Source organism: Maylandia zebra, linkage group LG4, assembly GCF_041146795.1.
Source record: "Maylandia zebra isolate NMK-2024a linkage group LG4, Mzebra_GT3a, whole genome shotgun sequence".
Lineage (NCBI taxonomy): Eukaryota > Metazoa > Chordata > Actinopteri > Cichliformes > Cichlidae > Maylandia > Maylandia zebra.
Window position 1 is genome coordinate 35,281,294 of NC_135170.1, and position 27,296 is coordinate 35,308,589.

General features: G+C 42.0%; 1 protein-coding gene across 4 annotated transcripts; it reads left to right on the plus strand.

The window, feature by feature from the left end:
- The first annotated feature begins 571 nt into the window (after positions 1–571).
- LOC101485647 (transmembrane protease serine 9) lies at positions 572–27,129 on the plus strand. 4 transcript variants are annotated; one of them, XM_076883474.1, is made up of 10 exons: positions 572–906; positions 15,618–15,638; positions 15,807–15,969; positions 16,160–16,428; positions 17,151–17,296; positions 17,383–17,668; positions 19,334–19,505; positions 25,118–25,371; positions 25,510–25,607; positions 26,335–27,129. In XM_076883474.1, exons 1-10 carry the CDS (start codon positions 837–839, stop codon positions 26,635–26,637), a joined length of 1,782 nt encoding a protein of 593 aa, XP_076739589.1. In that variant the 5' UTR covers positions 572–836; the 3' UTR covers positions 26,638–27,129. The 4 variants fall into 4 exon arrangements, with proteins under 4 accessions (XP_076739589.1, XP_076739588.1, XP_014263302.3 ...); XM_076883473.1 differs by lacking the exon at positions 572–906 and adding an exon at positions 12,489–12,591; XM_014407816.3 differs by lacking the exon at positions 572–906 and adding an exon at positions 12,489–12,591 and having other exon boundaries at positions 16,163–16,428.
- The last annotated feature ends 167 nt before the right edge of the window (positions 27,130–27,296 follow it).

Consider the following 27,296-nt stretch of genomic DNA (forward strand, 5'->3'; position numbering starts at 1 on the left):
GTTTAGGTGTTTGTGTAACTTGGATATAACCACATTCTGCTACTGTAACATGACCTAACCCGACTTTAGTTGTGTAACTACTTTTAGTTTGTGTTGAGTAAATGTTTAAAATGTGAAGTCTGAGCTGACTCTAAATCATCAGAATAAACCTGTACGCTCTGCAGAAAATCAAAGACGCGGGACAGCAGGCTGGTTGGCGCTCATCAAGCGTCAGAATCGTGTAATTACGCAGGAATGTTGACAGGTGAGATTCACCTGATGATAGACAGCCATTGTCCTTCGTGTATAGATCGCCTGAGGGCCTGGCGATGATTTGGGATTTGACACTAATGACACTAATTTAAACTTTCTGTTCACCCTTCACTGTTTATTTGGAATAATTGACAATGCTCGATGTTCGTGCTGATCTAACGAGTGAACAAACGCTCATCAGACTGAAGAACTGACTCGTTTTCATCTAGTTGAGGAAATAGTAAAACATCATCATGTAATTACACCACATTAAAGAGAAGCAGTTTTTATTTTGCGGAAAGTCATCATGAAAATGCGATAATGACGTTAATGTTTAAAAACTGTACAGTGATGAGCAAAAGTTTTGAGCCTCATTTCTTTCTGTTTTTCTAGTAAAATGTGAACCATGTGCAGCGATTTATTGATGGGTCAAACAGAGTTTGTACGACTCTAACGAGCTCGTTTGGTGTGAGCGCCTTTATTCTCAGCACAGTCTGAGCTTTCTCTACTTTCTTCTTCATCTTGAAGGACATTCAGGTCTCTTCTTTGGATGTTTCTTCTTTTTGTTCTGGTCTCTGTCAGGATGATCCCACACTGCTTCAGTGATGTTGAGCTTCTGGCTCTGGGGAGGCCCATCCATGCCTGATAGTGCTCTACTGTGTTGTTTCAATCCAGGTATGTTTCCACTGCACTGGCAGTGTGTTTGTGAAACCCTCCAGTTTAGATCATCACTCTTTCGCGCCTGTTGTCACAGATTCAAACATCTCTAAATGTTTCCAACAAAAAAACAAAACCACTTTTTAAATATCTCAATGATCGTCAGCAACAGGATTTATTTATGTAGTTTTTGGTCGAGTTAATGCATTTCACTTCAATACAAACGCTGCTGCTCAGCTCGCCCCTTCTTACACCTGTACACATCAGTCAATACTGTGAAACCTTTAAATAACTTTTATTTGACACAGCAGGGCAGACTTTTGTTTCCTGGTGTTAAATTAATGAGTAATCTGAGAAAAATGATTAAAAAGTTCCTGTTTAATTTGATGATTGTAATGTGAAGCAGGTCTGGTAACCTGCAGTGAGGTGTTGGGCGTGTCGTCAGACAGGTGTTTGAGAAAGGTGTGTTTTACTGCAAACCGAAAGATAAGATAAGATAAGATAAGATAACCTTTATTAGTCCCACACGTGGGAAATTTGTTTTGTCACAGCAGGAAGTGGACAGTGCAAAAGTTATGACGCAAAAATTAGAATACAATAAGAATAAATACAGTACACAGCTGTACAGAATAGAATAAAATAATATACTATATACAGTAGAATAAAATAGAGTCACTTTAAAGCTCCACTTTAAAGTGACACTGCAGGAAAATAACCTTTACATTAAAGAAATCGTTTCTTTAATACGAATTTGATGTGTTCAGTTAAAATTCACAATGATCAGTAAACATAACTTTAATATATATTTTGAAGAAGAAGTTTTTATGACAGACGTGGAGAAACAAAGGTTCTCGTGGATGATTATTATTAGTTATTCATTCATGAGATGTTATGAAAAGATGTTGGAACTAAATAATTATTTAGTATAATTTGTCATCTGTCAGGTAATAAACTGATGGTTGAAGGTGTGATGACGGGTTTCCTTCATCACAGCTCAGAGCAGGAAGTGGGTCAGAGACTGAACCCAGAACTTTAGTGTTATTTTCTTCTTGTGCTGAGCTGAATGTTTGAGCACAAATGCACCGAATGCACATCTGATAGTGAGCTCACACACTTACTGCATACTTATAACATCCTGTCAGGTAATACAGGCGTAGTATTAGTGGTACGACATGCAGTGTGTGTCTGTGTGGTTTCTGTTTGTGAGATAAACGTGTTTTAATCAGGGTGAGTCACTCACTCACTCACTCACGCATGGTATGTAAATGATCTTCTGGAAAGGTGGTAAAACCAGTCTGATATTAGAGGTAAAACAACAGATGAACGACTACATAAACAACCAGAGTGGAAAAACGGAACAAAGGCAACAATCTGGAGTTCCTCTAGCGCCCCCTGGAGGCTCACCAAAACCAAAAGATGGCCATACAGACTGCACAATTACTCATAGATTACTGGACTTCAGATTTTAAAGTCTTGGCATTAGCCAGGGGCGGATCTAGAAGGGTGGCATGGGGTGGCAAGTTCCACCCTAAAATGATCCCTTGCCCCCCCTAAGTGCCACCCCAGTTTTGTATATGACAGGTTCTGGGTTCTGGGTCAGTTTGACCCAGTATTTTGAGTTGTTATGTTTTGGTGTGTTTTTGCATTTTGGATTCTTTTCTTATTATGATGATAATGATGATTATGACTCTATCTTTCAGTTATTCTTGTTTAGGGATTAGTTCGTAGGTTTTTGTGTTCTCATGTTTATTGCAAGTTTAGTTCAGTGTCTAGTCTGTCTCTGTGTCGTGTCTGCGTTTTTGTTTAGTGGTGTCTTGTTTCCTGTTTTACTCTGAAGGTTCATGTTCCTGTCTTATGTCAGTGTTTCTAGCAAAGGCATATTGCAGTGTAAACGCTGTAACGAAAACCAGCGGAGTGATACACCCAGTGTTGCCAACTCCTCAGTAAGGAAAATCGCTATTGGTTGTCCTAAAAGTCGCTAGAAGTCGCCAAATGATGTCATCGCCTAATTTGCATAATTGGTCATGCTAATGTAATTGTAACCTATGTTGTTGGAGAGAGAAATAACATCGTGGAAGAGACATAAAGTGAGTAAAAACGTCCTAAATGCAGTTTGAATTTATTTAGAACCACAAATTAAATTTCTTTTAGCAATTATTGTTTTTTAATGTCACAATTCCAACACTGCTCGTTTACCCGGGCCTGGACGGGCAAAAATGACCCGAAATTGGCACTCTGGGAGAGTTACTTTGTGTGTGTGTGTTTATAAGTAGTTTTAAACCTTGTGATCCACAAAACAGCATAAGAGTAAAAGAAGTACTGACTGCGTTACAGTCAGTGCGGAGCAGCAGCTTCGCTCATGCGCGATTCATTTGCCGTTTGGACGCACAGGTGTGAACATCTCCTGCCCTGATAGCAGCTGGGGGAGGACTGTCCTCCACCTGGGAGCGCTTTGGCACGGGTGAGGTGCCCACCGCAGCACCGCTGCTTGTTGAGAGTAAGAGCGATCCGCGCTTTTACGTCAAAAAGTCGTCATAAATAAGTCTCCAATAATAGCAGAAAAAGTCGCCAGATTTGTCGCTAGTCGCTTTTTAGAAAAAAAGTCGCTAAGGGGTCTGAAAACTGGCTAAATATAGCGACAAAGTCACTAAGTTGGCAACACTGGATACACCTCCTGTTGTCAGGCCTGCAGGTTTGTCCCTGTGCTGTTCTCCTCTGTCTTTTGGTGGACAAACTTTTCTTTTTTTTTTTACTGGCACACATCATTTGTGGGGTATCTTATTGCGACACCTAATTGTTCTCTCATTTTAGTTTTAGTAATATTTTTAAATGGTTGTAGAAAATGGAAAAAAAAAACAGCAGGTGTATTGGCTGCATTTTTAGATAAATAGTTGTGTATGTTTACAAAATGTCATGAACTAGCTGTGTGAAGGCAGATGAGGACCCAAGCACAAAACTCACGGAGACAGGAGCTGAACTCAAAATCACTGCTTTATTGCAGGCCTTACAAAGAAACAGAACTAAACTGGCAAAACTAAACTAAGGACTGGGGGAACACAGAAAGGCACACAGGTTCGGGGAGGAGACGTTGACAACGCGACACTGAATTGAGGGAGACATTCACATACAAATACACAGAGGGTTAACGAGGGAAGTGGGAGCACACGGGGAACACAGCTGACACAGATAATCATAACGAGACACGGCAGGAGTAACACAACACTGATGGGAGACTATCAAAGTAAAACAGGAAGTACACAGAGGTGCAGACTGGAGGAGAGAGAGCGCACAGGCATAGCGTGCTGGGGAAAACATTGAATGAAACACAAGGAGGGGAGACGAGGGCTCACAGATACACAGAGGGGCACACGGGGGTAAAAGTCACGAGGGGAAATCAAATAAGGAACAACTTAACAGAGCAACCCAGGAACCATGGCCTAAATAAAGAACAAAATACAAAAATACACGAAAACTAAGAATGCTGGGCCAACACGGCCCAGGATCATGACACAAAATGTACAATTTATATTTGCATTTCAAGTTATAAAAATTTACTCAACAGGTCTGGTTTTTTTACAGTAAAAAATACTACTAGGATTTTAAGTGTGATTTCAGATCAGTAATACTAATGCAGTATGTCAGTGAAAAAACAACTAAATTCAGTTGAGCTGAAAAGATACCAAACAAGGCAAGGGGAAAAAAATAAACTGAAACAATCTGAGGGTGAAATACAAACGTAAACTCAAAAGGAGTCAAAAATGGCCGGTTGTATTTCAGACCTCAGGGTTCATCCAACAAATCATGAAAAATTTGGTTTAAATTTTTGTTCATGACAGTGCAGATTTCTGAACATTTTGTGTAATTTAAGCTGTAACAATGTGACTGTTTTCTAACAAAACAGTGAAACTCAAGTTAGACTTGTGTTTGTAAATGAAGCGCCCCATGTTGTGTAGCTTTCTGGATTTTATACTTATTGGGCTACATATTTATTTATTATACAGGCTGTACAGTACATAACATCAAAACGCACATGTTTTATGTAACTAAAGTGTATGTGGGCTACAGACAATAATTAAGTTCTAGACTATATTTATATGAAAAACGTGTATACTTACTGAATTTGAATCATTTTAACCACATGTAACCACCTGCAGGTGGGGAGAGAGAGAGTGAGAGAAAGAAAAAAAGCAGCCGGCTCACGTCGTTCACTTCAAAGAGTCGGCTCTACGAGCCGTTTCGTTCGCGACCGGCACATCACTATTGTGAAGGTTCATTAGATGGACTACCTGAGCAGCCCGAACAGGCTGCTAAACTATTTCCTTGTTGTCACTCTGGTAAAAGGAGCTGAAATGGATTCAATGGTTTGTGGAAAGACTGAGATCACTGAAGGTTAACTGACCCTGATCAGAAAGTCTTTCCTTCATCTTTTTTTGGCTATGATAGCGCCTAGTTAAACATGAAAACTCCCTCAGCAAACAGCTAAATGTTTTTTCTGCTGACTCACCCTGAAGTATTTTCTATTGTGGTTTCTATTGTTTTCAGATTGTTATCGGATTCCCTTCAGGATTGTAAATTAAAGAGACTTAGTTTCGACAATACGGTCGTGTTGTGCTTGGTGCTTAGTGGAAATTTCAGTGTTTCACTTGTTCTAAAACCTCTGTGTACTGAGACTCTGACTAAAGTTCATTCAGAGCAACCTGATGCAGTTTGACCAGTTTATTCCTGAGCAAGCAGCAGGCTTATTGTTGACACTCCCCACAGTGTCGGTCCCACTGCCAGCGCAGTAAAATGAAGGATGCAAATGCATTGGCTTCATTCACAGAGCAGATGTGTGGTATATCTGTGATTATTATCTCTGGGTGAGTCCTACAGCACAAACAGAAGCTGCTTCCTTAATGATTTGCATCGTCTGTTAAAAGGGTATGATGGAAAAACTTTTCCGATTTCCATTCCTGCCATCAGGATTAAAGAGCAGAGTGATCAGCAGGTTATGTAGTTTTTGTTAGGGAGGGGCACGGTGGCGGTGGACTGGAAGGATGGAGGCACAGACGACTGAAGGAGACACACAAAAATGTCTGTAAGAATGTCAGTCAGCTCTAAAGAGCGGGTCAACGGACTTTCAACCACTGAGTTTGTAGGACAGTTTCCTCATATATGAGCTGTGCAGTTTGGATGTTCTTGTAATGTAGATGAATATTACCACCTTTGGTTACTTACTTCAAATTTTGACATTATTAATTAAAAACAATCCTCCATTGCATAAATCTGATTTGATAACTGTTCTCAAATTTTCTGAAGCATCAGAAAAACCTGAATGCTGTACACGGGAACACTATGAGTAAGCCTTTTGGGGGGTTCAGGCCCCAATTCCCATGCTATGCATAGAGTGCCTTGCATTTAATATTACTATGCTACGAGCAAAATAGTTCAGTCCTTTGACACTTTTTTTTTTTTTGAAAAATGCAGCTTGACTGAAATTCAAAATTAAAATGTTTCCTTCAAAGACAGTTGGATGACCTATTGTAGCGTCTCAGCGATTCAGGATGATTAACCACAGTTTTTCAAATACATTGTCGATCGGTAGTGATCAAACACGAGGTAAAGTTTCATATCATATTTTTCCAAAATAAGTTAATCAACTATTTGTAGCAGATAATTGGCAGTGGCACTACACACACCTGCACAAACAAACTGGTTACAATATTAAAATGTTTTATACAAATGTTCCCTTTATTGTGCAAAAGCAACACATCAGGTAAAATAATCTCCAACAATCTGGCCTGCACTGGTATAAATGACAACAACGACCTCACAACAGTTTGCACTTTTTAATGTTTCAGGTGAAGTAGGTTTTCAATTTGCACCACTGATTTGTGTCATGTACTCACCTCCTCGTCTTTATTTATCCACGCCACACCTCTGTGTGCTCTGTGAGATCATGACAGTCTCCAGGAATGTGGACAGGTGAGATTCACCCGGTGACACAGCAATGGTTGTTGTTTTTGTGCAGATCACCTGAGGGCCCGGGAAGTATTTGGGACATGTACTTAAATGTTCTGCCAGCCGTCACTGTTTATTTACTGTTTCACTGAGTGAATACACAAAAGATGGATGAAGAATCAACTCAGCTGGTTTTAACCTAACTGGAAATGTCCTCATGTCATTAAACCACATTACAAGTGAAGCAGCGTTGAGTATTTGAAATGTACCATTAAAAATACAATTACCAGAGGTGGGACCAAGTCATTGTTTTGCAAGTCTCAAGTAAGTCTCAAGTCTTTATCCTCAAGTCTCAAGTCAAGTCTCAAGTAATGTCAGGCAAGTCAGAGTCGAGTCTCAAGTCACTGGTGTAAAAGTCCGAGTCAAGTCACAAGTCTGAAACTTTGAATTTCAAGTCCTTTCGAGTCTTTAAAAAAAAAAAAAGAAAAAATAATGTTGCAGTTATGCTAAATGTAAATATTAGACCATGTAATTTTAAAATCTGTGTTTTTCTCAACACATGACAAAATAGTGAACTTAGAAAATATACACAAATTGTGAAATTGCACCTCTTTAAAATGCAGCTCAATTAAACTTAGCTCCAAGAATAATTTTCACCGACAGTTCTGAGATAAGCTGCATGTTATTCTTGGATGCGGTTGTAGGACCGGCTTTAAAATCGCATGACAAAAATATCATACACATTAAAAAAAAACTGTATCACCAACGTAGCCTGGACAACATTTGCTAGTTAGATGAAGTCAGCTATCTCATCTTAGCATATTTATATGCATATTTATAATTATACGGTTCTTGGAGTGAGCGCATACACTCATGAAGTTTAGTAACTTCAGGTCACTGCAACAAGCCCAGGTACAGTTTACCGACGGATGGGTACAGGACCTTGAAATGCACCGTGTAGAAAGTAAAGACCATCGTACGTATCATAAGTTTACCAGTCTCACAAATCGTCCTCATAAATACACATTCCTTAACCGTTTATTAATAGGACCTTTGAGCTCAACGGTAATTAATTAGCAGTGGAAATAATTTCTGGTAGCATCACAGAAATGTAGCAGTGACAACAATATTGTATGCTGTAATCGTACTGGGCAATTAGTGATACAAAAAACCTGTTTTATCCTGTGAATAAAAGTATATGTTTTTGTCAATGTACCATAATAACAGAAGCGAAACGCAATATTGTGTCAGGACAATTCACTATTTATGCACAATAAACACAATAAATAAAGGAGCATAGCGCGACAATTTCTGTTCAGCGCCAGACTTGCTTGTAACCTATATCACCAATTATGTTAAGAAAAATGACTCATTAACTACAACAGCAGACTGACCTTCGTGTAAATGCTTGGAGCAGACTAACCTGTGAGCTGGAGTGTTCTGGGACGTTATATTTGATCTTTGAATGGCTGCAATCCAGTCGCCTCTTTGTTACTTCGGAAACATGGCTCGAACAATTTCTCTTCAACGACGTAATCCGATAACAACCGATCTCTTTACCCGTCGGCTTCCCGTGGCTGTCATGCGACCGGCTATTGCAGTTAATAATACAACAGCTTCTTGACATTTTTGTGTTTCTTTTTATCGCTGTGTGACTGATTTCAATTGAAAGCCTGCGTGCGCTAGTACCGCTTGCCACGAGTTCCCAGAATCCTTTGCGGTTCTACCCGTGAATGACGTCACATTTTCAATCTCTATATAATATGCATGTTAAATTTTATATTTGGGGTAAAATATCAAGTCTTTTCAAGTAAACCGGTTCAAGTCCAATTCAAGTCCCAAGTCATTGGTGTAAAAGTCCAAGTCAAGTCACAAGTCTTACAACATTTTTTCAAGTCAAGTCTAAAGTCATAAAATTAATGACTCGAGTCTGACTCGAGTCCAAGTCATGTGACTCGAGTCCACACCTCTGACAATTACCACACTGATCCTTCAGACATGTCTGCTGGCTTTGCAAAGCTGGTTGTGGAAAAACTGAAGGGTACAGTTCTGTGCAAAAGTTCTGAGCCACCTCCTTTTAATTCTTATCATGGAGGAAAATGTCAAATAGATGCTATAGATGATTTAATGACAGACTATAGGCAGAGTTTGTACAGTTGTGACATGGATGTGAATATTTGGTGTGACCAAGTTGTTTCTGAGCTCCCTGTCAGCTCTGTGAGGACCCTCAGGAACCGTTTTCCAGGTGTCTTGAAGGACAGTCAGTGCTCTTTGGATGTTTCTGCATTTTGTTCTGTTCTCTGTTAGGATGGTGCCACACTGCTTCAGCTAGGGCTGCTCAATTAATCGAATTTTAATCTCGATTACGATCTGGGCTTTCAACGATCATTAAAAATGGCGGAGCCGATTATTAGCCCCTCCCTCGTGCTTTACTCTCGCGCTGCTCCGTGTGGCAAATCGAGCGCACCTCTTTGCATTTTGAACACGCGTCACAACAATTAAGAGGACCTGAGGGAAGCTCGGGAAGCTAAGCAGAAGTTATTTGGAGAGGAGAGTGACTGCCGTTGGTTGAAAAGAGAGTTAAAAAACTTCAGTGGTGTGGAAACATTATGGGTTGGCGGAGTCAGACGTGGATCAAGTAGACATAGTGTGTAAACTTTGCTACGGTGTCGTAGCTGCACCACAGAGCAACACTGCAAAGTTCACTAAACACAGATGTTTATATTTTTCATTTGTTTCTTATATTGCAAACATTTGCACTGTTATCAGTATTTGCACTATTTTATATTATTTTTTAAAGTCACTATTCAATACGTTTTTATTGTTAACTCTTTAAAGCCGGTCAGAGCAGCACGCTCCGTTTTGTGTAACTATTTTTAAATCCCTGTAGAACCTGAACCGTGTAAGCTAGCGCAATAATTTGTTTTGCATAAGAAACCGGAGGAGTTGTACTTACATCTGATGCCATCAGCTTGTCCTCGGTCACGGTTTCGTTCCACATAAAGCTTTGCAAAAATTGCATAAAAGGCGCTTGCAGCAACAAAAACATAATATTCCAGAAACAGCTTTGCCGATCCGATCAGCTGTTCGTAACACTTCCTACATTTGAAACAGAGGTCAGCGTGAACTATCGCATGTCTGCCATTTCCTGCCCGAAACCAGAAGTGACGTCATTTTTGCGGAAAATGTAGTTTTTTACTTGTAGGCCTTAAAAGCCAATACTGGTGTTTTATAAGTCATGTTTGACTTTTCTGAATAGTTTCTGGGATGCTTAGAACTCGAATTGCACTGCTGGAAATAGTTTATTTTGATGCACCTGCTGTTTTCTTTGCAAATTTGCATCATAGGATTGTTTTTTGTTTTTCCTGCAGTATATAAAAATTGCTGTATCTCTAAAATAAAACTATGAAGACACTCAAAATAAATTTCCTGTTGTTGTAAACTATTTTTTGCATTTAAAGTTTTGAGGGATAAGCCTCTTAAATTTCTCCAAGTAGAAATATATGTAAAACAAAACAAAAACAATTTTCAATTCTTTTGTAGTTTATTGCACTTTTTTGCAATTTATGTAATTACTATGGACTTAAGGCATACATATTATTAAAATATGGGCTATAACAGTTGTATTGATGTATATCAACTTGAAATGTTCCCACAAATGGCACTACAGCATGTACAAAAAATAATATAAGCTCTGGCGGACTTGGTTCTATAGTAGGTCTTAAAGGGTTAAATAAATATCGTCAAATAATCGAGATCTCAATTTCAGTGAAAATAATCGTGATTATCATTTTTGCCATAATCGAGCAGCCCTAGCTTCAGCTAATTTGAGGTCTGGACTCCGGAGAGGCCGATCTATGACCGATAGTATTTCATTTGAAAGACAGGATAAAGACATGCTGTAGAAGAGCCAGATATTAATAATAAGTAATGTTTCAATGCACAGAAGTGTATAAACACAGTGCATCATGGGAATCCCCTACACCTATTGCAGCATAACTAAGGGAGGATTCAGGGTCACCAGCTCTAACTATATGGTTTAGCAAAAAGGAAAGCCTACAGATTAAAATTGGCATGGCCCGGATCTGGCCCACACAATGTGCTTACACATGGCCGACATACCGCAAAGACTGACGGCACAAGCCCAGTTGCAGACACACTGGTGGTCCTGTGCTGGCCCATATGTGGACTACCTCTGGCAAACCTGATCTGGGGCACCAAAGGGCCGTCATTCTTAGCGGTATGTGGACCATGTGTAAGTTGTGTGCGGCTACGGGCCAGTTGCAGACGCACTGCTGGCCCAGAACAGTTTCAGCTCTGGCCCCAGATATCAGCCAAATGTGAACCTTAATCAAGCGATGTAATAAAAACATGTGCTGGAACATGCAAAAGTGACATGACAAAACTCTGTTCAGACATTGAATGGACTGACTCTCATATAGGTTTCTAGTTTTCTTTCTTTTCTAGTCTCCCGGATTACTCAATGTGCTCTATACAACATGCCACATTCACCCAATCACACTGAGTGTTTCCTAACTACATTCATACACATTCACACTGAAAGAGCCAGGGATCGAACCACTAACCTTCTGACCAGTTGGTGAGCTGGTCTACCTCCTGAGCTACAGCCACCCAATGGCAAAGATGAGTAAACCCTCACTAGGTTTTGGATAAAGTGTACACTCACAAACCTGTCAAACCTGCATTTGAAACATTGGCTACCATAGCAGTACAGTATTGCAACATGGCATTTGGGTCTTCTAACTAAATAGGAACATAAACAGTGCCATCATTGCCAGACCTGGCCCACATCTGGTTGACATACACTCTGCCATGACACCAGCCAGTTTGAAAACTGAAGGCTCTGCCTCCCATTCTACTTTTAAATACTCTAGGAACAACAAGTAGGCCTGCAGAGCGAGAGCAAAGCGCTCTAATAGGGTGATATGGTACTACAAGGTCATTAAGATAAGATGGGGCCTGATTATTTAAGAGCTTGTATGTGAGGAGCAGGATTTTGAATTCTGGATATAAACACTCACTGTTGTACCTTTCTCCTGACCTCTGTACATACATGATTGATTGATGAGTCATCACCAGATCTGTTGCCACTTATTGTGTATTTTGGCATACCGCAGCCTTTACTTCTAGTTTCCTTTTAAGATTGGTTCTTGGTGGCCAACTTTCCACGAAGACAATTTCCAATGAGGTGAAAACCAGCCAATGAAAGAGATTATATGTCATGTAGTAAAATACTCTTTTGTGACGTTTGTGATGTTGACTAAAGGCGCCTTCAGCCTATTTTTAAAAGAAAGATTTACTATAATTGGACGTACTTTCCCTGCAGACTTTTGTAAATGAAATCCTGCTGAGGGGATATTTTTCTCTGATGAAACTGCAAACGAATGATATCTGAGGTATCTCCTCAGGTAAAGGAAAAATATTTCAGTCTGTAGCAGGGCTTTGGTTTCCTCATGTGCAATGGATAATTAATCTAAAAAAAAGTAAATCATTAATAAACAAGTTCAAGACTGATGCCTGAAAGCTGAAATTCCTGTTACAGCGTGTTTGTTGTGAGGGAGATCAGGTGAGCTGCAGTGAGGTGTTGGGCATGTCAGAGAGAGGTGTGCTTAATGCAGACAGAGAGGAGGAGGAGAGAGGAAGGTTATTTAAGCTTCAGCAGGTCTGGAGGTTTGGATCTTACAGCGATGGCTTTCTACAAAGTGATGTGTTTGGCTGCTGGGCTGATGCTCCTGACCCAAGGTAAGAGCTCTCTGCACACACCTGCATCAGGTACGACTCAGAGGGTGAAAACACTCAGGAGCACAGCGCTTCACTTTAAAGTGACACTGCAGGAAGTAACACGACAGGAAAAGGAGGACTGGTGTTGTGCTTTAGCTTCATCTTTATCTTGGTGATGAAAGCTTAAACACAGATTAATGTGACGATCTGTTTGGTTTGGAAGCAGCTGAGAGGCTGAACTGCTCTCCATCAATCAGCGTCTGTGTCACAGTTATTAGAGCTGCTTTATTTTATTTGAACTTTTAATCACTTTTTAACCTTTATTTTATGTTAATGTTTTTTTGTTTCATATCACAGTTAGTTTTTAAAATTGCAGTGACATGGGTGATATTAATCAGCGGTAATATTTAAGAAGTTCAGAGCTGGTATTGCAGCACAAATACTTTGCTCAGTGTCACCTGTAGATGTCAACCAAGTGTTTGGACTCGAAGATTTTTCAGTTTTATTGTTTGTTCTGCGAAATAAGTATTTTTCAGCCTTAGTTGTGGTTCTAGTGAACTGTGATGCCTTTGTGCTGTACAGTATTAACCCCGATTCTTTTGTCCCCATGACAGAACAGAGAAAACCGACTCATAGTGTGTTAAAACATTTATATTTCTTTTTATTCAATCATCTGGAAGAGAGAGACCCCTGCACAGCCCAGACAGTTGCAGGATCTCTAACATTAGAATCATAAACTGTGTCTCATATAGGTGTTATTTTGGCACTTTACACATCACAGTTTCGATACAAACATTGCTTATATGGCAAAGTTCTTCTTTTCTATCTGGCTTCCTGTAGTTATTAACATACTTGTACAGCTCTACACTTCCTGTTTTCAGTCTGGGTGAGCACTTGGGTGTCTGTAGCTCAGGTGGCAGAGCAGGTCAGCCACTAATCAGAAGGTCAGTGGTTCGATCCCAGGCTGCCTCCGGGCTGCATGTCAAATATCCTTGATACTAACCCCATGTTTGCCTACTGGTGGTGGTCAGAGGGCCCGGTGGCGCCAGTGTCCGGCAGCCTCGCCTCTGTCAGTGCGCCCCAGGGCAGCTGTGGCTACAATGTAGCTGCCATCACCAGTGTGTGGATGTGTGTGTGAATGACTGAATGTAGTGTGAAGCGCTTTGGGGTCCTTAGAGACTAGAAAAGCGCTATACAAATGCAGGCCATTTACCATTTACCACTTAGTTTGTGAGTTAAAAGTGGTCTTGCTCTACAAACCTTCATGATTAAAGTACATAAAACAATATAATTAAACAATAGGGATACTAAGGATATTAATTACACGACAGCCATTACAGCCTCTCATAACATGAGATTCTGATCTGTACAGCTTATTATTCACATGAATGATTTGATTACAGCACATGTACATATTGGGTGTTTTGGGATGTGATAATGGAGTTAGAAGAGAGCTTGCAGTCACATGACGTCTTTAGTAAAGATTTTTCTTTGAAAGTATTCTCAACTTTGTGGTTTGGAAGATACTCTCACAAATTAAACTCCATGCTTCTGGAGATGATGCAACAATAATAAACTAGTTTCAATGTGAACTGCAGGCAAAGACATGAGACTAAAGCAGGGGTCTCGAACTCCAGGCCTCGAGGCCCGGTGTCCTGCAGGTTTCAGATCTCACCCTGGGTCAACACACCTGAATCACATGATTAGGTCATTACCAGGCCTCTGGAGAACTTCAAGACATGTTGAGGAGGTCATTTAGCCATTTAAATCAGCTGTGTTGGATCAAGGACACATCTAAAACCTCCAGGACACCGGCCCTCGAGGCCTGGAGTTCGACACCTGTGGACTAAAGGAAGTAAATTTGTCAGTTTCACACCCTGACGTCATCTTAAGATGCTTTTATTACACATGAATGGAAGAAGTCACTCCATCAGGTATAATAATTGTAGTAAGATTTTAACAGATTGAAGTGTTGAAGAGATTAAACTCAGACTTAGAAATTGATTTGGTGTATTGATAGAACACCAAATAACAACAGTAACCTTACGGCACTTTGAACTGCAAAGTAAAGACCATAACGATCACTGTAGGGTCTTTAAAACGCTGGTAAAGTTAAAAACTAAGAGGACCAGGGTCAGGGTGCGGCAGTCACCTACCTCGGCGGTTTGGCAGGGTGGGGAAGGAGATGGAAAAAAAGCAGAATGACAGAGGACAAACAGACTAAAGGTGAGAGAGCACAACAATGGAACAACATGCTGCAATGCTGTGCAAAACAAAGCTGACGGGTTTGTAGAGCTTTTAGCATAAATCTGACATTTTTTAGTGAAGTGGTGGAGTAAAGGTTCTTGTGGCTGATTGTTACTGATGATCTATTTGTGAGATTAATTAAGGCCGAGGAGATGTTTTGAAAAGATGTTTGAACTCTGAATTTTTGTAGATAAATGCAAATGATCTGAGGTGTGATGACAGGTTTCCTTCGTGACGATAAGCAGGAAGTTGGTCACGTCCTGAGATGGCGCCACATCTCGCTATGATTGCAAAACATTGATGAGGAAGGTGAATCTCCAGAAGCAGAACAGGCTGTCTCAGTAAATATCTCAGAAAACCATTTTCTAATTAACGATGGAGTAACTATGGAGGGCGAGGACTCTGTTGGGGTCAAGCATGAAGGATTAGTTGTACAACACACAGTGTGTGTCCTGTATTTCTCTGTGTGAGAGACCATCATCAACAGCTCGTCAGTGTTTTCATCTTACTGAGTCACACAGTAAACCCCTCCTCCCTCTGAGTCTGACACACACACACACACACACACACACACACACACACACACACACACACACACACACACACACACACACTTTTATGTATATGAACACTATTGCACACTCTGGTAGATGTTAGAGGAACTGCAAGTCTTGGCTTAATTTTTAACACTCTTGCTTCTAGCAAACCAGACTTTCCCACTACTATTACAGACAGTGAACTAATCACAGAACAATGAATGGAGATTATTTGCTTTAAAATGGTTTGTTTCTGTGTTTCAGAGTCTGAGTCACAGCTGGATGGTAAGAAAAAGCCTCTTTGTGTAATAAATCTTTAGTTTCATATGAATATTAGTTTGTGAGTGAACTGTAGACTCCAGGATCACTGTGTCCTCACTCAGCAGTTTGTAGTGCTGAGAGTTTACAGCTCCTCCAGTAATGCTCACTCTGTGTTTTAATGTCTGTCTTCAGTTTGTGGTAAGGCGTCTCTGAACACCAGGATTGTAGGAGGACAGGCGGCCCGCGCTGGCAGCTGGCCCTGGCAGGTCAGTCTGCAAAGATCTGGGTCCCACTTCTGTGGAGGATCCCTCATTAACAGTCAGTGGGTGCTGACTGCTGCTCACTGCTTTCAAACGTGAGTAATGAGGCTGAAGCTGCACTCTAAACATGATTTAAAGACGCTGTGAAAGGTGCTAATCTGGGGGCTCAGGGGGGGTAACAGGATAAATATTTAACAGGGTGGGAAGTCAAACTTTATATATGTTTTCTCGTCTATAACAATTGTAACAACTGTGCACTGTTCGTGTCGCTCCTGATGATCTCAGCAGTACTCCAACCGGTCTGACTGTGAATCTGGGCCTTCAGAGTCTACAGGGATCTAATCCCAATGCAGCGTCTCGGACAGTAACACAGATCATCAAACATCCAAACTACAACTCTGGTACCAACGACAACGACATCTGCCTCCTGCAGCTCTCCTCACCGGTGAATTTCAACAACTACATTTCTCCCGTCTGCCTGGCAGCTTCAGACAGCATCTTCTACAGCGGTGTTAACAGCTGGGTCACCGGCTGGGGCAGTATAGGAAGTGGAGGTGGGTCATAAAGACACCTGATCGTTTTTTAAGTAATGATGAGTATAATGTACCATTTTAGAAATAAATTGAGCAATAAAATTCTTATGTAAGGTCCAGGTCTGTGGAGACGCATTAAAAAAGAAAGAAACACAGAGAATTAAAATTTAACAAATGCAAAAGTTATATATATCATTATCAAACACATTATGACAATGATATATGGAACAAGGAAACACACAACCATGAGTGATGATGCAACAAAAAGGAGATCTGAGGCTACAAATGGGGGGAGGAAACAACTGGGAGAACAGCTAAAAGTAATCAAGAAAACGATTCAAAGGAAGTAAAACTTCTGTCTCAGAGAAAAACCATTATCAAAATACACCAGGATGTAGCTAACAATGAATCAGACATACACACAACACACAAAGAGAAACACTCCAAACTAAACAAATAATATTAACAAACAGAAATACAGTAAACCACAAAAACTTTAATAATAAACCTTTACGGTAAAGAACCCTGGGACTGTGACACTTTTTCACATTTCTTTGTGTTTTACTGCCACCAACTGTCAGCCAGTGGAACAGCACAGGAGAACCCACAGCAGATAAACATGTCTCACTGTCTTTGTTTGCACACATGACTGCACTTTGTTTTTAAGTTTGGTAGAGCCATCCTTTGAGTGCATTTAATCAATCACGTTTCTTTGACCTGACTTTTTTGGGGGGTCCCTTCAGTGCCCCTTCCTTCTCCACAAAACCTGATGGAGGTGGAGGTTCCTGTTGTGGGAAACAGGCAGTGTAACTGTAACAATGGAGTGGGAAGAATCACTGACAACATGATCTGTGCCGGGTTAAGTGCAGGAGGAAAGGACTCCTGTCAGGTGATTGTTGTTACCTGTGTTTGGCACATTTTCATCTTCTACAGTTTCTTCTCCTCAGCTAACAGTAAATGTTTCTGCTCTCAAAGGGGGATTCAGGAGGTCCAATGGTGAGCAAGCAGAACGGTCGCTGGATTCAGGCGGGAGTCGTCAGTTTTGGGGAAGGTTGCGCTTTGCCTAATCGTCCAGGAGTCTACGCCAGAGTATCCCAGTACCAGACCTGGATCAACAGCAAGATCTCCTCCAACCAGCCGGGCTTCATGACGTTCACGTCCACTGGGACCAACAGCGACCTCAGTGTCTCCTGCACAGGACTGCCACCAGTGCCAACCACCACCCCTACTACCACCACCCCTCCAACCACCACCAGCAAACGTATGTTAAGCACCAACCCTAAAACCATCACCTTTGTAGCTACCACCACGGATACCAATACAAAACCCACAAATCCTACAACAACCACCACACCTAAAATCAGAAATGTACTGATCACTATTTTATTTGATTCCAACCAGCTGATACCGAGTTGTGTTTACTTCAGTTTACAAGTTTCCTTTGTCATATAACAGTCATATTATAAGACACTGGATTGAAATGAAATTTTTCACAGACAATGTAATAAATAAAAACCAGAAAACACAAAGAGGCCTTTTTGATTTAAGAACCTGATGAACGAAGGAAGCGAGGGGGCCTTCACAGTGGAGAAGCCCTTGTTTTTGCATCTGAGACGATCCTCTCAGCCATCACCCTGCGTTGCAGTCTTATTGTCAGTCATGCCACTATACCAGGGTGCGATGCAGCTCATCAGGATGCTCTGAGTAGTGCTTCGGTAAAAGCCTTCTAAGGAAGTGATTCCTCCTAAGGCAGCAAGGATGAGGAAGAGTTCCTCACTTACTTCAACCTCCTGAGGAAGTGCTTGCTGTGCTGAGCCCCTTCTCGGCCAGGTGTGTGGGTTTCAGAGTCCAGGAAAGCCCTTCATTGATGTAGATGCCTGGGAATTTTGTCCTGCTGACCCTCTGATGTGGGATGTCAGCCTTTGTTAAAGCCCACAATCAACTCTTTCCTCCTGTTTATGCTAAGCTAGTAGCTAGCAGTCTCTCACTAACGGTTGCACTTCTGCTCTGTAAGCAGTTTCAACTGAAACTGAAACAGAGTGAAGTGCTTAGTCCTAGCAGAGAGAGCAATAGTACACTCATGTCAACTACATGAGTGTACTATTGCTGTGAGATTTATTACTATTACTGAAGGTTACTCACCACACCAACACCAACTAGATGTTTAAATCTTAATATAAAACGAGTAACAGCATGGTGGACAATAGGTAAGGCTGCACTTTTTGCAGCGATCTCGTGTAGAAAACTAGTATGCTAATATGGTCCACGGCTCTGAACCGTAGTAAAGGGACCTCTGGCTAATACGTCGGGTTCATGTCGGGCTCGTAGCTTTTTTTGAATAATACTTAAAAGTAAAGGTAAAGTAGGGGTGACATAGGCCGTGAGATTGAGACCCAGGCATTAGAGCCTCTTAATGCGTGTTTTGTTTAGGTTTCCACTGGTGTGGAATTACCAAAAATAAAGAGGGCATAGCCTAACATATGAAACAGGAGAAGACCGCTGTGTAATCCATTTATTTCAACAATGTAACTGTATTCTTAGTACCACCTTTTTAAATGGTAACTGTAACGGAATACAGTTACTCATATTTTTTATTTTAAATATGTAAAGCCGGTACATGTATTCCATTACTCTCCAACACCGTCAGTCTCCAACTACTGGGATTCATTTTTTCTAAGAACTTTAACTGATAGTATACACAGGCAAAAATCACATTTTCTCCAGTGATAGATGCTATTTTTTAACATTAAATAAAAATGTTTTGTTTTTTTAAAAGTGTTTCACCTCACACCCAAGTAGCTTCTTTACCTCTAAAACCATCCTAGGATGAACTTGTGTGCTTTCATAAAGTCTAAACTTGCTGACCTGAAATGATAGTTAAAGATTTTAACATTTCTTTGTGTGTGCCTCTGGTTTTTCTCTTTAGCGATATTCTGTGGACAAGCTCCGAAGAATTCTGGCATTTTGGGAGGAACCTCAATGGCGACAGCTGGCTCATGGCCGTGGATGGCGAGCCTGCAGAAGAATGGAAGTCATGTGTGTGGTGGGACTCTGGTGGCCTTGGACTCTGTGCTGAGCAACGCCAACTGTTTCTCAAGGTGAGTTGCCACTGGGGTTGAAGACTCTGATCTAACCAGAGTCTGGAACCTGACTCTGGTTCCAGACTACTACTGCTGACTACTCCTGACATGTTAGCTCTTTATACAGTAAAGTTACAGTGGGATACAAATAATAATGTTTAGGTGGTGGGGGGCCGCGAACAGTTTTCTCGTAAAACAAAGGGGGGCCCAGCAAAAAGGTTTGGGAACCAATGGGTTAGATTATGATACAACTGATGATGTCCATAAAAATTATGAACAGAATTGGTGACAAAGGGCAGCCCTGACGGAGCCCATCACCCACCAGGAATGAGTCAGACTTATTGCCGGCTATGCAGACCAAGCTCTTGCAACGGTCGTATAGGGATCAAATGGCCCGTAGCAAAGGGCCAGACACACCATACTCCCAGAGCACTCCCCACAGGACACCCCGAGGGACACGGTCGAATGCCTTCTCCAAGTCCACAAAACACATGTAGACTGGTTTGGCAAACTCCCATGCGCCGAGAGGATAAAGAGCTGGTCCAGTGTTCCACAACTAGGACAAAAACCGCATTGTTCCTCCTGTAGCTGAGGTTCGACTAATGGATGAACTCTTCTCTCCAGCACCCTGGCATAGACTTTCCCAGGGAGGATGAGGAGTATGATTCCCCTGGAGTTGGAACACACCCTCCGTTCCCCTTTTTTAAAGATGGAGACCACCACCCCAGTGGGTGTCAGTCAAGGGGTACTGCCACTGATATCCACGCAACATTGAGACGTTTCAACCAAGACAGCCCTACAACATCCAGAGCCTTCAGGAACTCGGGGCGGACCTCGTCCACCCCAGGGGCTCTGCCACCAAGAAGTTAACTGCCTCAGTGACCTCGCCCCCAGAGATTGGCGGGTCATCCCCTTTGTCCCCAGACTCTGCTTCCGCCACGGAAGACGTGCCAGTGGGATTGAGGAGGTCCTTGAAGTATTCCTTCCACCGCCTGACGATTTTCTCAGTCGAAGTCAGCAGCACTCCACCTGCACTATACGCAGTGCAGGTAGAATACCGCTTTCCCTTTCTGAGTCGCTTGACAGTTTGCCAGTATCTCTTCGAGGCAGTCCAAAAATCTTTTTCCATGGCCTCTCCGAACTCCTCCCACACCCGAGTTTTTGCTTCTGCCACTGTCCGCGCCGCATTCTGCTTGGCCTGTCGGTACCTATCAGCTGCCTCCAGAGTTCCACAGGCTAACCAAGCCTTCAGTTTGGTGGCTCCCCTCACCTCAGGTGTCCTCCATTTGGTTCAGGGGTTACCACCAGATGTGTCCTGGTGCCACGTGCACTTATGGACACTCTTATGTTCGAACATGGTGTTCGTTAAGTCCAATAACAAAACACCGCTCAGGTTCAGAGTCCAGCCCCTCTCCAGGAGACTGGTTTCAGAGCCCAGGACATGCATTGAGGTGAGCCTGACTATATCTATCTGGTACCTCTCAATCTCACGCACTAGCTCAGGCTTCTTCCCCACCAGAGAGGAGACATTCCATGTCCCAATTGCCAGTCTTGGTAGCCGCGGATCGGACCGCCAGGGCCTTTGCTCCTGGCCGGCGCCCGGCACACATTGCACCCAACCCTGACGGTGCCTCCTGTGGGTGGTGGGTCTGCAGGAAGATGCGCCAATGTCCCTTTTTTGGGCTGTGCCCAACCGCGCCCCATGGACTAAGGCCCAGTCACCAGACGCTCGCCCTCGGGCAACCTCCCGGGGCCTGGCTCCAGGGCAGGGTAAACTGTTCCCTGGATGTTTTCCTCATAAGGGTCTTATGAATCGCTCTTTGTCTGGTCCCTCACTCAGGACCAATTTGCCATGGGAAACCCTACGAGGGGGCGGAGGAGACTTTAAACACTTTTTACTTAAATCCAGCTTCACGTTAAATGTGACACTTTTTACCTGGCATAGACTAATCCAGAGCTTCCCAAACTGTGGGGCCCACTCCCTAAGGGGGGGGGGGAATAGGGGGGTGCAGAGCCATTGCAGGGGGGTGCGGTATGAAAAGGAAAAAAAAGAACGCTTGGACACTGCTAGCATAATGGACAGGTTTTGGACGGGGCGCCCACACAAACGCAAAGCAGGAGATGAAGCATCGCTGAATATGTTTCCAAACCAACTTCATTCTAAGCCAAAGACTAGAAAATCTGCTGAAGCATATTTTTCCTTTGGCTTCACCTGCACAAGTGCCACGGTAGGTCTCCCCTGCAGAATTGTTTTTCCTTCGTCGGGAGCACGTGCTGGGCTCTTCAAATCACAGACAAACAGGATCCCACATTTTTGATTTTTAGTTCACAAACACTTCTTGTAACGACTAACTACTCCTGACATTTTGGAGATGTTAGCTCTTTATACAGTAAAGTTACAGTGGGATACAAATAACATCAGGCTGATCCTGCCACGATTTGTTCCCCCGGTTCAAATCACGGACAAACAGTATCCCACAGTTGTTTATGTTTTGAAGCCATTTTGCACAGAGGCATTTTTTGAAAAATGTATTGATAGCAATGTTGAACATTATTCTCCAAAAGTTAATTCTGTTCATCTGGACGTAGCGCTTTGTGGGAGAAATGTTTCGTCACTCATCCAAGTGACTTCTTCAGTCTCAGCTGACTGCAGGTTTCCCCAAATCTTATAAACAGTACATTTGCATAATGGCTGAAGCCAGCCCACTGAAGGAACAATGGGCTGGGACAGGGGTCAGCAACACCCAAAGAGCCACTTGGACCTGGTTTCCACGCAAAACAAAACACCGAGAGCCGTAAATACTTTCTCCGCAAATACCCTCCGCCGACGCTAATCCGCTGCAGGTGTGTGGCATCCTCCTTGGGCGTGGCCAGTCATCCACAGGCCTGACGTGCCTGTAGCCCGGAGCACAACCACGCACACACACATAGGCTGTATCCCAATTCAGGGTCTGCAGCCTTAAAGGCCGCATTTTAAGGCCGATTACGTCACAGCGACGCGACAAAGGCTGTCCCAATTCAAAGGCTGCTCGAAATGCGGCCCTCAAATGCGTCCTTCATTTCCCTGAATTTTAAGGCTGTGGCGGTGTAGACTTCGTAGCCCAACGTATCCCAGAATGCATAGCGCAGCGGTGGGTGTGGATAATTTTGCTGAAAAAAAAACGCCGGATGAGGGGCGCCCAAAGAGTAACTTAGTAAACTAAGTGCTGAATATTATGTCACTTATTTATGTGCAAATGTTTAATAACGAAGAACATTGAACATTACTGTTGGCCACATGTCGGCAAAGTCATGTGACATTAGTGACGTTTGTACTAACTTGGTTTTAAAGCCTTTACTTTAAAATATACGCCGTTCAATAGCTGAGCTTAATCCTACAGAGAATGATCAAAGCTCATGTAGAAACAAACAAATGAACAAAAGATTTTCTCCTTCATTTCTGTCAAACACAGCTGTATGACACGTTTCCAGCTGTTAGTATCATGGTTGCTAGGCAACCTGGGCAGCGCAACAGAGGCTAGACCGTCCCATTTCACAAGCCTCACACTTCCGGCCTTAGCGGTCTTTGAGAGAATTTGCATACTTATGATTAAGGAACTGACCTCCCAGCCCATTGTTCCTTCAGTGGGCTGGTTTCAGTCATGATGCAAATGTACTGTTTATAAGATTTGGGGAAACCTGCAGTCAGCTGAGACTGAAGAAGTCACTTGGATGATGACGAAACATTTCTCCCACAAAACTCTACGTCCAGATGAACAGAATCAACTTTTGGAGACTTACTTTCCTGGATGATTGAGATGCATCAAGACGTTGAACATTATTACACAGGAAAAAACAACTGCACGTAAAATAATCACACCGTGACGCCTCTGCCTTTCTAAATATAGGGACAGTAACTGCGTGTGTGTATGTAAGCGTGTAAAACTTAAAAAAGATAGTCAGATTAACAGTATTTTGTCTCTATCTGCCATTCTGTAATTCATCTCATGTAAACAATACAGGAAACAGTTCACAAAGACGCAGACTAAACACAAGACTAAAGCAATACTAAACACGAGGGCACAAGAACCACAGACTATAAATAATAATAATCAACAAGACAGAGATAAAGAATAACCCATAATACAAAATCAAACCAAAACATAAGAAACTCAAAATGCCATGACAGTTTGAGTGTGGATGAAACAGCTGCATTTTCAAAAATACCCATGTAGGTGTGGACATAGCGTAAAAGAGTTAGTAGTTTATTTTATTACTACCTGTAATTTATTGCAGTTCACTTGTATTTTTTTAATCGTTTTCTTGTAAAACACACGGGGGCCTAGTACAAAAAGTGTGGGAACCACTGGAGTAATCCATGGTATAAATTAATTCAATTCAATTCAATTTTATTTATATAGTGCCAAATCACAACAAAAGTCGCCTCAAGGCGCTTTATATTGTACATATATAATATGTATATATCATACAGAGAAAAACCCAACAATCATATGACCCCTATGAGCAGCACTTTGATGACACTGGGAAGAAAAAACTGCCTTTTAACAGGAAGAAACCTCCAGCAGAACCAGGCTCAGGGAGGGGCGGGGCCATCTGCTGTGATTGGTTGGGGTGAGAGAAGGAAGACAGGATGAAGACATGCTGTGGAAGAGAGACAGAGGTTAATAACAGATATGATTCAATGCAGAGAGGTCTGTTAATACATAGTAAGTGAGAAAGGTGACTGGAAAGTAAAAACTCAATGCATCATGGGAATCCCCCGGCAGCCTATGTCTATTGCAGCATAACTAAGGGAGGATTCAGGGTCACCTGGTCCAGCCCTAACTATATGCTTTAGCAAAGAGGAAAGTAGAGATAGTGTCTGTCTCCTGAAAAATTAGCCAGGTATAGTGTATTATACAGGTAGTGTTTTATGATGTCCTGCTCTAAGAACCACTTATACTTCTGTGTTAAATGTAGTCTGTAGGTATATCATATTTTACAGCATAACCTGATGTACACCTCCATAGAAATATGATTATGCTTTCACTCAGACTGGAATGACTGTGATTGGCTCGTTTGCTACCTTTGTTTTCTCCTATGCATTTCTGGTTACTTTTTCTTCCCAGTGCCCTTTCAAAATCTACAGGAAGAGAATCAACAAACTCCATCAAGAGCTAGTATTTCAGCAGCAACATTACCAAACAACTCAGACCCACCATACATGAGTATGAACGATAGATGCGGGCCACATGCATAGGCTACGTTTTAGGCCCAAAATAGAGCAAAAGTATGCATTAAGCACTAGTCTATACACAGTTGCTACGAATCAGCAAGCACCTTTGTATTGCACTTCCAGCCCCACTCCTCAGTTACATTTCTTTAAGTCAGTATTTCATGCTGACTTAATGTCAGTTCTGCATGGATGACACTGATGTCAGGAATGCTCCCTTCTATATGGCTCATCTTCTCCCCAGCTTGTGTTTGCAAATTATGCTTGAAGAAAGGTGGGGAGGTTTAACACAGCCATTACAGGTTGACATAACGAGTTCAAATCTGTAAAACTTGGGTCCCATGAAGTTGAGCGTAAAGGTGTAGATCTTGTTTGAAGCTGATGAAATTTATGTTTGTGTGCTTCGTTCCTCCCACAGCTCCCCTGTAGCGTCCGAGTGGACTGTCGTGTTGGGGCGTCTGAAGCTAAATGGATCCAACCCCTTTGAGGTGACGCTGAATGTGACAAATATCACTCTGAGCAACACGACTGGGACCAACATAGCCATCCTCCGTCTATCTGCCCAGCCCACCCTGACCGACTACATCCAGCCCATCTGCTTGGACAACGGGAGAACCTTCGCCGAGGGCTTGGCGTGCTGGGCGGCCGGTTGGAGTCCTGGAAGAGGAGGAGGTGAGTCAGCAACATGAAGGCTGACAGAGTTCTGCCCAGACTCTGCACCAGTCCATCTCTCAGATTACACATGTGGACCACTGCACTTACAGTTTCTTTAGTCAAACATCAGGATTTTCTTATCTTTCATGATGTTAGCTGAGGAAGTTATGCAGCAGTTTCAGACCTCGGTGGTAAACTGTGGGAACTCATCATCGAGTGAGAGCATCTGTACAGACGTGTTTGCACTGCAGCAGGTAAATGACTGGATTCTTCTTCTTATAACACTGTCTGCTGACATGTTGTTTATTCTGGATCTTGGATTTAGCTGCTTTTCAGAAGCAAAGCTTTAAACAAAGTTCTCTGATTTCTCCAAATGTTCAGAAACTGAATAAAACTCTTTAAAATTGTTTAAACCTTTAGCTGGAAGATTTTAAAGTGTTTTTAGCAGCTCTGACTGATGACTGTGTACATGTAGATTTTATGTCCCGATGACCTATAGTTTAGAAAATACATAAATTAGGTGCCCATTTCAATATGGAAGCTGAGTGGTCAGATTTGAAGAGCACCTTCAAAACAAAATGAATCCTGAAATGCTCTGACTAGGGCAATACAAGGAAAATATAATATTGTGATATTTTTTGGCTATATTGTGAAACACGATAAATAATGTAATATGTCTTGAGGCCAAGCGCAAAGGGGCTTAGCTGCAGTTTAAACCTCTGTGCAGTCAAGTTTCTTTATATAAATATTGGCATGTGTGTATCCACAGAAACCTCTGAATCTCAGCTACAACCACCAACTGATAATATTAATGATACATTCACAGCGTGCGGGAGAAACAAAAACTCACAGTGAATTATGTGTAGACGGCTTAATATTTCCATTGCAACCTATACTCAATGGTTACGATTAAGGCATTTTAACCATCATACGTAGAATATTATAGATTATAATAATAACTGACCCTTTCCGTATGTTCAGGGTGATTCTGGCGGCCCGCTGATGTGTAAGCAGGGCGGCTCTTGGTTCCAGGCGGTCGTGTTAACAGCTCCAAGCTCCTCTGCCAGGACGAGACGAAGCTCAGTCATGACCTTCACCAGAGTGAGCACCTTTGATGCCTTTCTGACGAAGACGCTGGGGACCCTCTTGTCTCCAGCCTCTAACACCACCACAACTACCTCACGCCCCGTATCACAAAGCAGCGGGGGTCATCCTGCTCATTCCTTCATCTTTGTCTTCTTCCATCTCCTCAGCCTCACCGTTTGTCTCCAGCTCTTCCTGTAGAGAGTTTGACTTGATCGACATGATGTGATGGACACAAATGAATGTGAACAAGCTTTGACTCTAAGACTTTACAGGCTTAAAGCTGTGCCTGCTAATCTTTGACTTGATTCTGCCTCAATCGGTTATCTAGAGCTCAGTGGTGACGTTTGGGCAGGTTTACTGTAAGCTAAGGGTAACTTTAGTGTACCACTACCAAGAAAATTAAGCTAGTTGTGTAATGCGTGCCATATCATTTTTGAGGCGCAGCATTTTTATCATGAATTCTGACTCATAGTGTGTACTGTACACTTGTTTATGATTATATACGTACCCCAGACTTGACAAGATGTTTGCCAGACGACTTGCAGATGAATAACATGAACAACTACGTACCTGTGCACAGGTAGCTGCTTTTTTGCAAACAGTTTTACTTTCCCACCAAATTTAAGTTGTCTTTTATTCGAACTAATGCCCATGTGCTCGAGTGATGAATAAAACCGATTAATAATTTTTTATTCTGTAAAGAAGATCTTTCTTCTGATTTCCAGCTCCATGTCTTTATTATTTATGGAAAACAAATGTGTAATTTGAAGGAAAAACAATAAATATCCAGTAAATGCAAAAAATAAATAAATAAATAAATAAATATATATTAGGGGTGCAACGATACACAAAATTCA

Bases quoted from the DNA above. Each gene is read 5' to 3' on its own strand.
- LOC101485647 (XM_076883474.1), top strand. From the start codon at position 837: ATGTTGAGCTTCTGGCTCTGGGGAGGCCCATCCATGCCTGATAGTGCT. The intron at 15,639-15,806 runs GTAAGAAAAAGC...GTCTGTCTTCAG, and splicing joins GTCTGAGTCACAGCTGGATG to TTTGTGGTAAGGCGTCTCTG. The intron at 25,608-26,334 runs GTAAATGACTGG...CCGTATGTTCAG, and splicing joins ACGTGTTTGCACTGCAGCAG to GGTGATTCTGGCGGCCCGCT.